The sequence below is a fragment of the Zeus faber genome (assembly GCF_960531495.2).
Source record: "Zeus faber genome assembly, chromosome: 2".
NCBI lineage: Eukaryota > Metazoa > Chordata > Actinopteri > Zeiformes > Zeidae > Zeus > Zeus faber.
In genome coordinates this window covers 21,300,430-21,314,623 of record NC_137189.1, presented here as the reverse complement: position 1 = coordinate 21,314,623, position 14,194 = coordinate 21,300,430, and the positions used below count along the sequence as shown (strand labels likewise).

At 42.9% G+C, this 14,194-nt stretch overlaps 1 protein-coding gene across 1 annotated transcript in view; it reads right to left on the bottom strand.

The window, feature by feature from the left end:
• Window positions 1–20: 20 nt before the first annotated feature.
• The window catches only part of map3k5 (mitogen-activated protein kinase kinase kinase 5), a 65,932-nt gene continuing 51,758 nt past the window's right edge, over window positions 21–14,194 (bottom strand). The window contains exons 21-30 of the mRNA XM_079996630.1: window positions 14,090–14,107; window positions 10,872–11,049; window positions 10,412–10,580; window positions 9,987–10,172; window positions 7,883–7,988; window positions 7,295–7,559; window positions 6,362–6,474; window positions 6,055–6,158; window positions 4,619–4,695; window positions 21–1,248 (exon numbers count right to left, since the gene is read on the bottom strand). Of these exons, the coding sequence (XP_079852756.1) occupies window positions 1,188–1,248; window positions 4,619–4,695; window positions 6,055–6,158; window positions 6,362–6,474; window positions 7,295–7,559; window positions 7,883–7,988; window positions 9,987–10,172; window positions 10,412–10,580; window positions 10,872–11,049; window positions 14,090–14,107 (1,277 nt within the window). The 3' untranslated portion in view covers window positions 21–1,187. The remainder of the gene's footprint in view (window positions 1,249–4,618; window positions 4,696–6,054; window positions 6,159–6,361; window positions 6,475–7,294; window positions 7,560–7,882; window positions 7,989–9,986; window positions 10,173–10,411; window positions 10,581–10,871; window positions 11,050–14,089; window positions 14,108–14,194) is intronic.

Sequence of the window (14,194 nt, the reverse complement as noted above, 5' to 3'; positions counted from 1 at the left end):
ACAAATACTTTGTTGTTTAATTAAATATGAAACAAAACCTACACATAGCGTGTTTTCAAAAAATGTCCTAATTTTGAAATAACATTTTAAATAATAATAATAATAATAATAATAATAATAAAGAAAACTTGAAATCTGTTAAATACGAAATAGGTTATGTCAAAGCAGGTTTCCATTTGAACACATATATAGTAAAATGAAATCATTTGCATGGCTATCATAATGTCCATCATAAAACACATGTATTTTTGTCAATGTTCAACAAGTGGACCCTTTAAAAACATACTTACAGTAAACAGCGTGTCTCTATGATCTGCAACATCTAGAATACAACAATAACAGAACAATTCATGTTTCAGACACGCCTTTTCCTGGGATATCCACCTAACGATTGATCAAATCAACACAACACATTTTATACAGACATTGTCCTATCCCAATTGCATTCAAGAATCCCATCGATGAAAATAGCCTTTAACAGGTAAATAACAAAGCTTTAGTTTTTTTGTTTTCACAACAAATAACATAACAACAAGTTTGGCTCCCGGTTAAAAAAACAAGTGAGAAATAAAAGCGTGAAAAGTTCAATTAGTTTCACCAAAGATTAAAAAAAACAAACAATAAAATGAAAAGACAAATATTACGACATGCCATGACATCCTTCACGTTAAGGTAAATATAAAAAACACATTAAAATAAAGTAGTGATGATATGACGTACATTTCTATAATGTCGATGTGTAATACGGACATACGAATAGAATAAAAAAAAAATAGTCCATGAAATGTAGCAGGTTTGTTTTTGCCTCTCAGGATTGTATTTTAAAAGACAGCCAAATCTGTAAACATATAAATATAAACATATGTTTGTATCGACAAGATACGACCATTCACTGTTTTCAAATGAATTGGACATGAATTCTCAGGGTTAGTCAGGCTAGTTTTACAACATTCCCCATCTGAGAATGCGTTCTTTAATCATTATTTCCTCTTCTGTTCCAGAGTGACCTCATCTTGAAGGAGTCACATAAACCTCCGGAACAATTCACTGTGTCTTGGGGAGGGAGGGGTGTCAGTCACATGAACACTGAGGTAAAAAAAGGGTCTGAAGTACTCTAGTCGTCCAGGACAAAGTTCCCCTGCTTGCACGCAGTTGTACGAGTGGTCAGGTTCCTCCGACGAAGAGCTTCAGCTTGGCTTCTTCCTGTAGTCGTTTATGGCCTTCCACAGCTTGCACAAGACCCCACCTCTGCACAGAGGACAACACAGAGAGAGAGTCAAGTTAAATGATACATCTCACCATTAGAATCAATGTATCACCTGCTCTATCCACCTATTATACCCTGTCGGATGCTAGCAGACCCTTTCAGGTTCAAAGGATAGGTTCGCTTTGATTACAACCCAGGTCTTATTAAAATTATACTAAAATCAAAAATAAAACTAAAACTACTTTTTGCAATTGCCGTAGTACATCCAGACCGTAACGTTGGCTAGTGTAGGTAGCCCTAGGAAGAAGCGGCACAATTTCCTGTTTCTAGTCTCTTGTTTAAAGGATAGGTAAGCTCTTTTTTCCCAACCCAGGCCTTATTAAAATAATGAGTAACGCATTACTATTCGAACCATACCGCTCTGCTGCAGGTGCACTGTGCTTACATGCAGTCTAATTGGCACAAAAGTTTAAGCCTTAAAAAATGTTAAATCTCCTTTTTGAAAGTAGGAAAATTTCTTCGTCAATTTTTTTGAATATCAGTAATATCACATTTTCATTTAAAACTACTTTTTGCAATTTCTGCAGTACATCCAGACCATATGTTGGCTACTGTATGTTACCCCTGGGGAAAAAAACAGCACAATTTTCTGTTTCTAATCTCTTACGTCATGTTTAAGGGATAGGTTTGCTTTTTTCCTCAACCCAGGCCTTATTAAAATGTTTGTCCCTATCAGTTAGAACTGTTCGTAGCACAACCTCGCTGGACACTTTATAATTGAGAAATGTACTACTCTGCTGCAACTTCTCACACACTTAAATGCAGTCCAGTGGGGCATAGTTTTAAGCCTTAAACAAACTGTTAGATCTCACTACAAAGTGACACCTGTCTTGAGTGGAGGGGTGGGTGATATGGCAAAAATATCATAGCACAATGTTTTTTTCAGGCAGGATCACGATCCAATCATGATTCTTTTTCATGTTGGTTTTTCAGACTATTTTCACTCACTGCACAGTACATACCAAACAAATTTCTCTATTTAAAAAGACAGAGCCCTCAAAAAGAGAGAAAGAGACAGGCTCCGGCTGGAGCTGCAAGCTCCGCCCTAAAAAGCCCCACCCCTCCCCTGCCAACATGTGAATTATGGGAGTCGACTGCCTGCCCTGCAGAATGCACCTTGCATGCACCTCATGGGGACACACACAGCTAAAACAGAAACAACCAGCCCGCTGCCACGAGGTGCATGCAATTCTCGGCAGGCAGGCGGAACTCAGCACAACACCGGCACAATTTTCTGCGCCACGCGTCTGCGTTCTCCAAACAAAATCAATAGAAATAGTTAGTTTTATTTTAGATGACAACCGCTGCCCCCCTCCTGCGAGTCGCATATGCATAATATCAGCCCACCCAAACGTGCGTTTTGACCACCCAATCAAAAAAGAACAAAAACAATTTTGAGAAGCGATCTCCGTTCCCCATTTCTCCAAATAAAACGAACAAAAAACAGTGTTTTTTTTTTATTGTAGATGTATTTATTTTCCCCCGTTTCCCAATTGAATGAAACAAAAAACGGCATGTGTGTAATGGTAGATGTCCATCAGACGCGTTGGCGCAGCGTACAGGCGCGGCGTGCAGTAAGTGCACGCTTCCTATTAAACCCATGTTAATCCACTGCTGCAGCTCCACCGGCCACTTAAGCCCTGTGGGGCTTTTTATGTAATTTCTCTATTTGTGTGCAAGGTCTATCTTTCTTTTCCAGCTGCCCGTGGCTCCACGAGCCTTTTCCATAGAAGCAGGAGATAAAACGACATAGAAATGTTTTTGTAAAGAGTGCAATCAATTGAAATGTGTAAAAGTATTATATAAGCCTACATTGTACCAGAGACCTAGAGCTGCTGTTGGATTTGCTTACTGATCAAGACACATTTTAAATACAGCGAACAAAGTGGACGTGTGTGTATGTGTGTGCGTTTGTGTGTGGGCGGCGTTCAAGTTCATTGTTAAAATGTGCATAAGTTCACGTGATTGGAGGGGAGGTGTCCAGGATGCTGTGGAAGGAGAGGAGAGAGGGAAGTGAGGAGAGCGCTGGGTGCAAGTCAAAGCGAGAGAAAGTGTATGAAGAGAAGTCCGTAATAAAAAGGGACACGGCCATCCCAGGTTGTTTTTTCCCCCGACTGGACTGGACTACCCCCCGGGGTAGTTGTAAGCCTCGCAGCAGGAAACAAAAGCGACTTCGGCTTTCCACAGAGGTTCCATCTGTGTCTCTTTCATCCTGTATGTCTGACCGACCCCGCCGCGTGCCACCGTATTAACAAACTGTGTGTTAAAAAAAGATTGTTGTTTTCAATACTCCTCTCTATGACGCTTCACCACGTAGCCGGTGGAAAACCACGCTGTGCGCCGCGCCCGAACGCTGTTCCTATGCGTCCGGTGAACTTCTACCGTAACGGGGAGACTTTCTCAGTCACCCTCTTACCCACACCCCCATCAATAGGCGATTGTGCACCGCAGGAACTTTTTCATAGTTCTAACAACTTTTGGAGGCCCTCCCTTTTGCATCCCCACCGCAGGAACTAGGAACGATCGTAGTTCTTAGAACCTGTCCACCTCCCATGCCCTCGGGGCACTGAGGACAGTCCGCCCGGTTGAGTTGCATTGCTCTGGGCGGGGACCAGTCCGCATACAAAGCCAATACAAAAATAACCAATAAAAATAAACGACAATAAAAAAATATTTTTATTCTAGATGAAATGAAACAAAAAAATCCCTGCGCGGTGTCCCGGTGCAGACCCTTTCCTTCTGAAAGTCGGAGCAAACTTTTGAATTAGGCCTCGTAGATCTAATATGAGTGAAGATTCAGGGACTCGATTGCTTATTTCTCCCCTCAAAGTTGTCCAAAAACAGATTTTGGGGGACTGATAAGGTGAAATCAGTGAAAGTTTATAGACTAAATACAACACGGAACTCGTGCTGAAGCCCTATTTGCTTATTTCACTTCAGCGTTCCTACTGGCAGTGTGAACGAAACCAGAAAAAAAGCCCTTGAGGGGATCTAGTTCTCGGGGGACCCAGTTCAATACTTCCCCTCAGGAAGTCCCCAGAACTGTTTGGTCCAAAACCGCTTAATATTTCTTACTGCCCCCCCATTTTATGAATAACAGTAATATCACATTTTATTTCGAATTACTTTTTGCAATTGCCGCAGTACAGAAGAGTAGGTTGCCAGTAAGAGCGTAACAACTTCCTGTTTCTAGCCTGGAGCTGAGAGTCTAGAGTGGATTTGCTAAAGTGCAAACAAGTCGATAAAACAACCTATCCTCTAACATCAGGATTTTTCTTTTTTGTTTGTTTTTTTAAACCAAAATAAATAGGTTCCTATCAGTATAAAAAAAGCCTTAATGCCTTAAAATACCTTAATCTTAAACTCTTCAGATCGTCTCTTGTCACAGCGTGGAGGACGTCGTCCAGTGTGTACTGCTCCATCAGTATCTGAGGGAGGGGGGAAAAAAACCAATGAACCTTGTAAAAAGACTTCATGACATGTTGGCCATTTCTAAGTAAGATTTCTACAGAGTGCATCAAAGGACACAGATTTAGTACATGTTAATAGATTCTGAATGTTATGGGTTTTTTTTTAACATAGCATTACTGCTCTGTCTATGATGTATAAATATGCCATATTTAAGATGTCTTGATACATCAATTGCATGAGTCCTGATGAAGGTGCCCTATGGTCATTTTTAAAAATCTCATTTTGGAAGTCATGAATGTCTTATGAGGCTTTAAATAAGTTACAATAATTGTCAAATCCTTTGCATGAGTTCGAACCTAGAGGTTCACATTAATCGTTTCTAAAATAAGCACCTTTCCCACATGGAATCCGTCACATTGCTGGATAAAAAATCCGACAAAGGCAGTAGGTAGTCATTCCTGCATAGCCTCCTTTACGGAAAAGTTCTGTATGGAGTCTGTTCCCACATAGATGACTGTCCCGGATACATTACTTAATGCTCGCGCGGGTGGTGTTTAATATCACGCGAGACTAGGCAACGTTTTTTAGACCAGCGCTTCGCTCCCTGTTTCCCCGCCCCTATGGACTCTTCCCTCCACTGACTGTGAGGGGACAGAGCCCCAGTCTTATTAAATCAGTGTGATCATTTTCAACCTGTCCTACACTCTCTGCCTCTGGAGAACCAACGTTCTCCACCTGTTCTACCTCTCCCTATCCGCTCGCTCCCTTCGGCTCTGCGCTGCGCTGCAGCCGGCGGGCAAGCGAAGGGCTTGTGCCTGATGTCTACCCACCGTGCCATTTAAGAAAAAATAAAAAATAAAAATCGAATTTAAGAATATAAAGACCTGTCTCCGTGGAGACTGGACAGGTTTCAGTATTTTTACAGCCGAGCTCCACAGTTCCCACTCACCGTTTTTCCAAATGTTTTTTCTTGCCGAAAATAAATCATTTTTGAAATATTTGTACAAAATAATTATTGGTAAAAAAAACCACAATTTGTGCTTTATTTGGATTCGGCTCCATCCCGACTTTACGACAATGTTATTTTTATTATTGTTTGGTTATTTAAAGATCCTATGATAGAGGACCGTAAATTGATTGGTAGTATAACACTAGTGCTGCACCATTGGATAAATTCAACATCAACATATTTTTTCCCTAAGAGATTTCGGAAAATTTGAAAAGAAAAAAAACTTGATAAAAATAAAATAATATTTAATAAAAACATTTTTTATTTCCTACAACAAATAAATAACAATTAAAAAAAAACAATCAGAAAAATGTTTGAAAACAAAGATGGGTAAACTGCCCAGCTCTCACCCCTGACCCTCACTCACCCTGTCAATGGACTCCTGGTCGGCCCCGTGGAGCCCCAGCCACCCGCTCAGCTCCGGGTCCTGGTGCCTCTCTTCAGACGGACAGATGGACGGTGCGGGAGGATCTGTCGGACGAGAGGACGGACAAAATGCTCAAAATTTGTCTGTGATTAGAATTCTGTCAGATGATGTGCGATTATGGTCATGGTAATCTATCTCACATCTGGAGGAATTTTCATCGGCCAACACGCTACGAGACCACCCAATACGGACACATCTACGTTTACCCAGATAACACCCATACTGTAGCACACAGGTTTGCAGAGACCTAAAGGCTCAAAGCGTAGTCTCAGTAGTTTGATGTCTTGCTCCCTCTCCTCGAGGACCTGCTGCAGGATGTCCTGGTATTCCCTCTCCTTCTCCAACAACTCCTCTACCAGCCTGGGGTCACGTGAAGCCACGGGGGAGAAACGCAAATCAGGGAAAAGAACGAAGGAATTAAGCTCAGCGAGAAAAAGGAGTGTCAGGTGAGGTTTAAAGGCCTCCTCCCGCCCAAATTCACATCCTCTAGGCTTTTCCAGATGAGAAGAGTGGTGGACGCCGCTTGTCGACAGTGCGCATTAGTGACGCCATGGCAACCAGTGATAAAGCAGATATGATATCAATAAAGGAGAGCAAACATACATTTTGACGGGGAGTAACTTATACTACATACCATATAGACTATTGTTTTTCACTGTCCAGTTAACGTGAAAGATTTACAAATTTCACTTAAAAAAAAAAAGAATAATTGAAATTAGCCTTTGTTTTGCATTATTGCAAATAGTACATTAGTCACAGTAAACATAAACTGTGATAAGCGGCTTTAATTTTCTTTTGTCTTGGACATTAATGAAGTCCTCAGTAATTATTTTCTGTTGATTGGTCAAAGATTCACTTGCTCGCCCTCTCCTTTGCCGGAGTGACCGTCTGAGTCATTTAAAAGACTTGCATAACTTACTGTAAGCCAGAAGCATAGTATATATATTTCAGATGTTTGTAGTGGTTTCTAGGATAGCGATGTGGTATGGGATTGCTGGGAAGGTTGGGAAACACTGATATAGATAGCTGAATCACTTGTCATCAAAAGATTTAAGTCCCTGAGTTGCCAAGGGGCAAAACAAGTGTTGTCACACTTGTTTTGCCCCTTTGCAACTCAGGGATGGGTTTTATGTCACAGTGAGAGGGTGTGGCAGCTCGGGTGATCATATGTCAAGCTTACCTTCTGGTCTCCAGCTTCATCCTGCCCAGCTCCACGCTGACTGTTTGCTGCGCGCCGTGCAACTCGTGGGATACGGTGGAGCTGAGCGTGCTCACCCCGGACGTGACCACCGTGTCGTCGTGGGCCGAGGTGGCGGCGCTGGCGATGGCGTGGCTGCGGCTCTGCTGGGCGGAGGGCTTGCCATCTGCCGCGCCGCCGCCGTCGTCGTCGTCCTCCTGCTCGGCAGCATCGCTCTCCGAGGCCAGGCTGAAGTGCGGCCTCAGCTCTGCGGAGGGACCCCGCATAGCGTTACTACACTACCAGAGTCATCACAGCGGTAGTGTATGCAGCACAGTGGGCCCAAGAAAAGTTTTTTTTTTTCCCTCTTGTTTTTCTTCAATTTTCCAATTGTTTTTGTGTTCGATTCAGTGGGTTCAACGGATCAGAGGAGTCGGAATCAAGTTGAGAATGGAATTCTCACAAGAATAACTTATTTTTGTTGAATCTGTAATCACATCAATTGAAATTGTACTGTGGGACCCGGGGCTTTACACGTGGTAAAACGGGGTCCGACAAAGTCTTTTGTATGTAAAGTCTCCGTTCAGTCACCTGGCACCAGAATGGTGATGGCTGTCTGCACAGCTTTGCGGATGATGTTGTCCAGAGCGAACATCCAGTGGGGCTTGATGTTGTGGTTTCGCAGAACTTTGTTCACCTGAAGAAGCCCAGAGAGGAACGTTCACATTCAGGACTAATCAGAAAAACACATTCTCTTTATTGTGACCAGAAATGTATTCTTTGTAGTGTGGATGACAATTGTACTGCACGTCACTGTTGCAATGTTACCGTATTTTGCAGTTTTACATTTACATGAATTACACGTTACACTGAGTTGTACATTGAGCGTTGTTCATTATTTTTACTCGAATGCTGACTGAACAATTATATCTTCTCAAAATGTGCCTTCATATTTGCAGATGAAACTCACTGCAGTGCCAGAGGAACCTAAAGTGGGAAGCTGGGAGCAAACCTTCCAGTATCTGAACACCAAAAAAGGCCCTGAGGCATTTCATTCCCTGTGACTTTATTGTTAACCGTTTCATTTTAAGTAATTTTTTCTATTGTTGTTTGTCCATTTAGTGTTTTTTTGTGATGAGGTTTATTGTACATTACCATCCACCTTACCGCCTACTCATCTTAGGTTCAGCTGACTACGTATATAGTTATTGTATATGACCAAATTTCTCAGTTTGTTAATATTTTTTTCTGGGTTACTTTCTTCTTTTATTTTTTATTCCATAGCTTTATTATTATTTTTGCCTATTAAGTGGTTGCTGACACTGCAATTTGCCTTCAGGCATGAATAAAGTCGAAGGAAGGGAGATGAAGCGCAGTCGCGCCCCCCCATTTACTGCCAGCAGGGGGCGCCGATGCTCTGTGTTCACATTGTGAGGGTTACGCAACATTCCCCTCACAAATAAGAAAGGCCACTTGTTCTACTGTATCATGAGTTGCATAATGGCATTTTTCAGAAAAGGAGTGTGGGTCAGCCCTTTTACACAATAAGCACTATCATGGGACAAATCTCTCGTATCATGCGCTTAATTTAATGATTTTCTTTTGCCTATTGCCCAACCTCTTTTTCGGAGTAAGATGCAAGATAACGACCCGTTCCGCTTTAAACCTAATTTCTGACCGACATTATCTGGACATTGTCTGGATTTAGCCTTTCACTCATGTAGCAAAAAAATGGAGATTGTCCGTGTCTCAGACTTGGTTTAGACGAGGGGCGGAGCCTGGGTACAGCATGCAGGAGGCAGGACGTGACGCAATGAGGATGCAGAGTTTTACAGCACACCCAAGATGGCGGAGGAGGCTACAGACTTATCAGCAGTTTGGCTTTTTTTTTTTTGGCGTTATTACATATCCGTAATATAAACGAGAGAGTGGAAAGGAATAATCAAGGAAAGCAGAATGGAGTACGAAGCAGCTACGCTCTGTGCACAAAGATCTGCAAGAAGGTAAATAACTGGCGCATGATAGAGACGTCATCAACAGGAAACACGCCCACTCGCTCGCTGTGAATGATATGGACAATCACCTGCTCTGTTCACACTTACTGCTCAATGTGACATTATGCAGACTTTGTACTAGGATGCTAAGTCCGGGTCAAATGATTCGGACATTTGCATTCAAACATACAGCTCCTTCGGGTAATGTCCGGATAATTTCAGGTTTATAGTACATGTGTGAAAGCAGCTTTGGTGAGCTAGAAATATAGAAGTGATGAACCTGAATCCTCCAACTGGATAGAGCCCAACAGGTGGATTCAGGGGAGGTGGAGGGAGCACAGCAACGTAGAAAAGCAGGCAGTAAAGCAGGTCAACAGTTAAGTTTGTTTATTGTTTTAAGTCATTTTAGCTACTTTAGGCTATGTACGGAACTATTTCCTGAATTTCCATACAGAGATTAATAAAATGTCATCTTAAATAGGCCGGCCTATAAGGATGTGGAAGCCTGTGGTGGCGTCAAGTTGTCTGACCGAACTAGCTCTGGAAGCTACCCCTCATATAATATACCATGAATAGTTGTGAGCAATCTTCAAAACCTAATATTCATGCAGAGGCCACAACTGGGAGATTTCTACGGCAGATTAAAAAAAAAATAAAATGCGTGAGGATTTCCCAAGCCACCGGACGGCGGCTGTACTCACAGCGTCCTGGAAGCTGAACAGCACAACCTGCAGCTGGCTGATGGCCGTGCTGTCAAAGTCCAGCTCCAGCTTGAGCTGCGAGAGCGTGCTGGCGATGATCTTCCTGTCGGCCGCCCGCACAAAGTCGGCCAGGCTGACGACCAGCGTGGAGATGTGCTGATGCCTCAGCCTGGTAGCCTCGGAGCCCTGGGGGGAGGGGGGGGGGGGGGGGGGGGTATCTATCTTGTGATCCATCTGTATGCCAACATGCACCCTCTGTCCATCAGAACTGGCGTCTCAGATTAAACATTTTAGACTTGGTCTTATGTCCTAACCAAGACCATCTCACATTCTAGTATGTATACTGCTGGTTGCAGTTTGGCCTTAAAGAAAAAAGACTTTCTACAACCTTTATAGAAATGCACCGAATCCACGCTGCCACTGACCTGTGTCAAGGCCTCCATCAGGTTGGCCACCACCTTGTCTCTGTCTTCGGTGAGGATGTGGTGCAGGGTGGCCCTCCTCTCACTGTCCTTCCTCAGCATGAAGAAGCCCGAGTCCTTCTCGTCCGGTGACGGAGGGGCGCTGTGGTCCTCAAAGTTCTCCACTGGAATGCTGGGTGAAAAATAAGAAAACCTTGACTTTTTTCACAGTTTTTACGCTTTTATTTGTTTGTTTAAGTGAAGTTTGTTAATGTTTTTTTTCCATTTTCCATGACTCAATATCCATACCCAAACTTCAGATCCTAAAAATACCCCACAATTATTGTGTTTGGTATTTGGTGGATGTATTGGTTAGTGGCTTTGAATGGAATAAACAGTGTATGGAGTGAAAGATGAATTCCAACTCATCACGTTTCTTTTCTTATTCACTTCTTTTTTTTTTTTTTTTAGTCCGTACACCAACCTGAGGAAGAGTGAGCGGGGGCCTTTGACGTCCCTCTCACTGTAGCACTTGGTGCTGGGTTTGAAGATGAAGGGGTTGCTGTTGAGGTCATTGTCCGGGGAGACAGAGCCATACTCGCTGCTGCTGCTGGTGTCCTCCACCACCACGGGCACAGGCAGCGAGATGCTGCGCAGGTACTCTGTGTGTGTGTGTGTGTGTGTGTGTATATACAGTGGGGCAAAAAAGTATTTAGTCAACCACCAATTGTGCAAGTTCTCCCACTTAAAAAGATGAGAGAGGCCTGTCATTTTCATCATAGGTACACTTCGACTATGAGAGACAGAATGGGGGGAAAGAATCCAGGATATCACATTGTAGGATTTTTAATGAATTAATTGGTAAATTCCTCGGTAAAATAAGTATTTGGTCACCTACAAACAAGCAAGATTTCTGGCTTTCACAGACCTGTAACTTTTTCTTTAAGAGGCTTCTCTGTCCTCCACTCGTTACCTGTATTAATGGCACCTGTTTGAACTCGTTATCAGTATAAAAGACACCTGTCCACAACCTCAAACAGTCACACTCCAAACTCCACTATGGCCAAGACCAAAGAGCTGTCAAAGGACACCAGAAACAAAATTGTAGACCTGCACCAGGCTGGGAAGACTCAATGTGCAGTAGGAAAGCAGCTTGTTGTGAAGAAAGCAACTGTGGGAGCAATTATTAGAAAATGGAAGACATACAAGACCACTGATAAACTCCCTCGATCTGGGGCTCCACGCAAGATCTCACCCCGTGGGGTCAAAATGATCACAAGAACGGTGAGCAAACATCCCAGAACCACACGGGGCGACCTAGTGAATGACCTGCAGAGAGCTGGGACCAAAGTAACAAAGGCTACCATCAGTAACACACTACGCCACCAGGGACTCAAATCCTGCAGTGCCAGACGTGTCCCCCTGCTTAAACCAGTACATGTCCAGGCCCATCTGAAGTTTGCTAGAGAGCATTTGGATGATCCAGAAGAGGATTGGGAGAATGTCATATGGTCAGATGAAACCAAAATAGAACTTTTTGGTGAAAACTCAACTTGTCGTGTTTGGAGGGGAAAGAAAGCTGAGTTGCATCCAAAGAACACCATACCTACTGTGAAGCATGGGGGTGGAAATATCATGCTTTGGGGCTGTTTTTCTGCAAAGGGACCAGGACGACTGATCCGTGTAAAGGAAAGAATGAATGGGGCCATGTATCGTGAGATTTTGAGTGAAAACCTCCTTCCATTAGCAAGGGCATTGAAGATGAAACGTGGCTGGGTCTTTCAGCATGACAATGATCCCAAACACACCGCCCGGGCAACAAAGGAGTGGCTTCGTAAGAAGCATTTCAAGGTCCTGGAGTGGCCTAGCCAGTCTCCAGATCTCAACCCCATAGAAAATCTTTGGAGGGAGTTGAAAGTCCGTGTTGCCCAGCGACAGCCCCAAAACATCACTGCTCTAGAGGAGATCTGCATGGAGGAATGGACCAAAATACCAGCAACAGTGTGAAAACCTTGTGAAGACTTACAGAAAACGTTTGACCTCTGTCATTGCAAACAAAGGGTAAATAACAAAGTATTGAGATTAACTTTTGTTATTGACCAAATACTTATTTTCCATCATAATTTGCAAATAGATTCTTAAAAAATCAGACAATGTGATTTTCTGGATTTTTTTTCCTCATTTTGCCTCTCATAGTTGAGGTATACCTATGATGAAAATAACAAGCCTCTCTCATCTTTTTAAGTGGGAGAACTTGCACAATTGGTGGCTGACTAAATACTTTTTTGCCCAACTGTATATATATATATGTATAAATATAAGATACAAACATACTGTATGTAAAGTGTATACACATTTATTCTCTCTGTATATACTGTATACAGTAAATGCATATAAACATACATATACTGTATATACAGTATATATACATAAATATGCATATTATATGTAGACTGTGGTGTGGGTGTGAGAGTTTAAGCAGCCACATCTGTCTTGGGTCTAGGTGAATGGGCCCGGGACTCGGGTGGCTGCACGCATGTTGCTTGTTAGACCAATCAACAAGCAACAGGAAAAACCCCAATCCACACACACACACACAGGAGAGGAGCCCTTGTCCTGAAATGCATCTTGTTCCACCTTGCCCACTCTCTACAATAAAACTGGTGCGTTTTCAACCCCATCGCCTGTGTCTTTGTGTCGGAGGGCCCTGAAAACATCCCTCGGGTGGCGTGTGGCAGGCGTAGCTGAGACATAAACATACATATAAATATATATTTGTACACGTTTACAGTGTAGTGGTGTAGACTGTGTCAATAAAAATGTCCTGGTACTTATTTTTAATTCAATATTTTGTTTATTTGGCTCTATGCAGTGCTGTTAAACTGTTTAATTGCCAATTCACATAAATTGTTCTTCTTGCCAAATGCTATGCCCTCCCCCCTTCTTGTGTTCTTCTCCCCCTCTCCTCTCTTCTTCCCTCTCTCTCTCTCTCTCTCTCTCTCTCGGGTGCTCCTGATCCGGTGATTAGTGGGTGGCTCTGCCCCTTATTTAAGGGAGGCTGGAAGAGAAGGAGCTCTCTCTCTCTCCCAGATGAAGCAGCCTTCTGACTGTCTTTGTGTTTCTTTCGTTTCTTGTCTTGTGTTTATTTCTTTTGAGGATGGAGGTCTGGTAGTTCAGTTTTTGTGGCTTTGTTTGTTGGTTTAATTCATGCACTGTTTTGGTAGTTTTGGGGGGGCTTTGGGTCCTATTCCTATTTTAATAAATCAAATCATTTTCTTTTAATCTTATCCTTGGGTATGGCATCCTCTTTATATGTTGCTGTTCATAAGGTTGAGCCAAGTGTTTTTTTGCGGCTCTAACACCAAATAATGAAGAGAGAAGAAAGAGTGTAAGGGAGAAAGAGGGAAGGGTGTACCTGATGAACCCCCACGGCACTTAAATAATTAAACAGGATTCAATAAAGGCATTTATTCATCCGGTGAGGGACGGCAACCGCGCTTTCTATTTTAAGTGCTTGCAAAAGGGCAGCGTCTTTGGCGGCCAGGTGTCCTCCGACCGGCACAAAAACAAGAGGAGACTCCAGGCTCCGAAGCGAAGCAGACTGATCTTACTTGCAAATAGTTTTTTTATTAGTTTATGGAGCGGCTCCCAATAGTGGTTGATTTTGACGAGTGCGTTTGAAAGGAAGCTGTGTCAACTCACCTGAGCCCGGGATCAGAGCTGAGGAAGGGGGAAAAAGAACACAAAACACACATCTCAAATCACGGTCTTGTTATGCATGACATGAGTTAAAGAACAGGGGAAAAA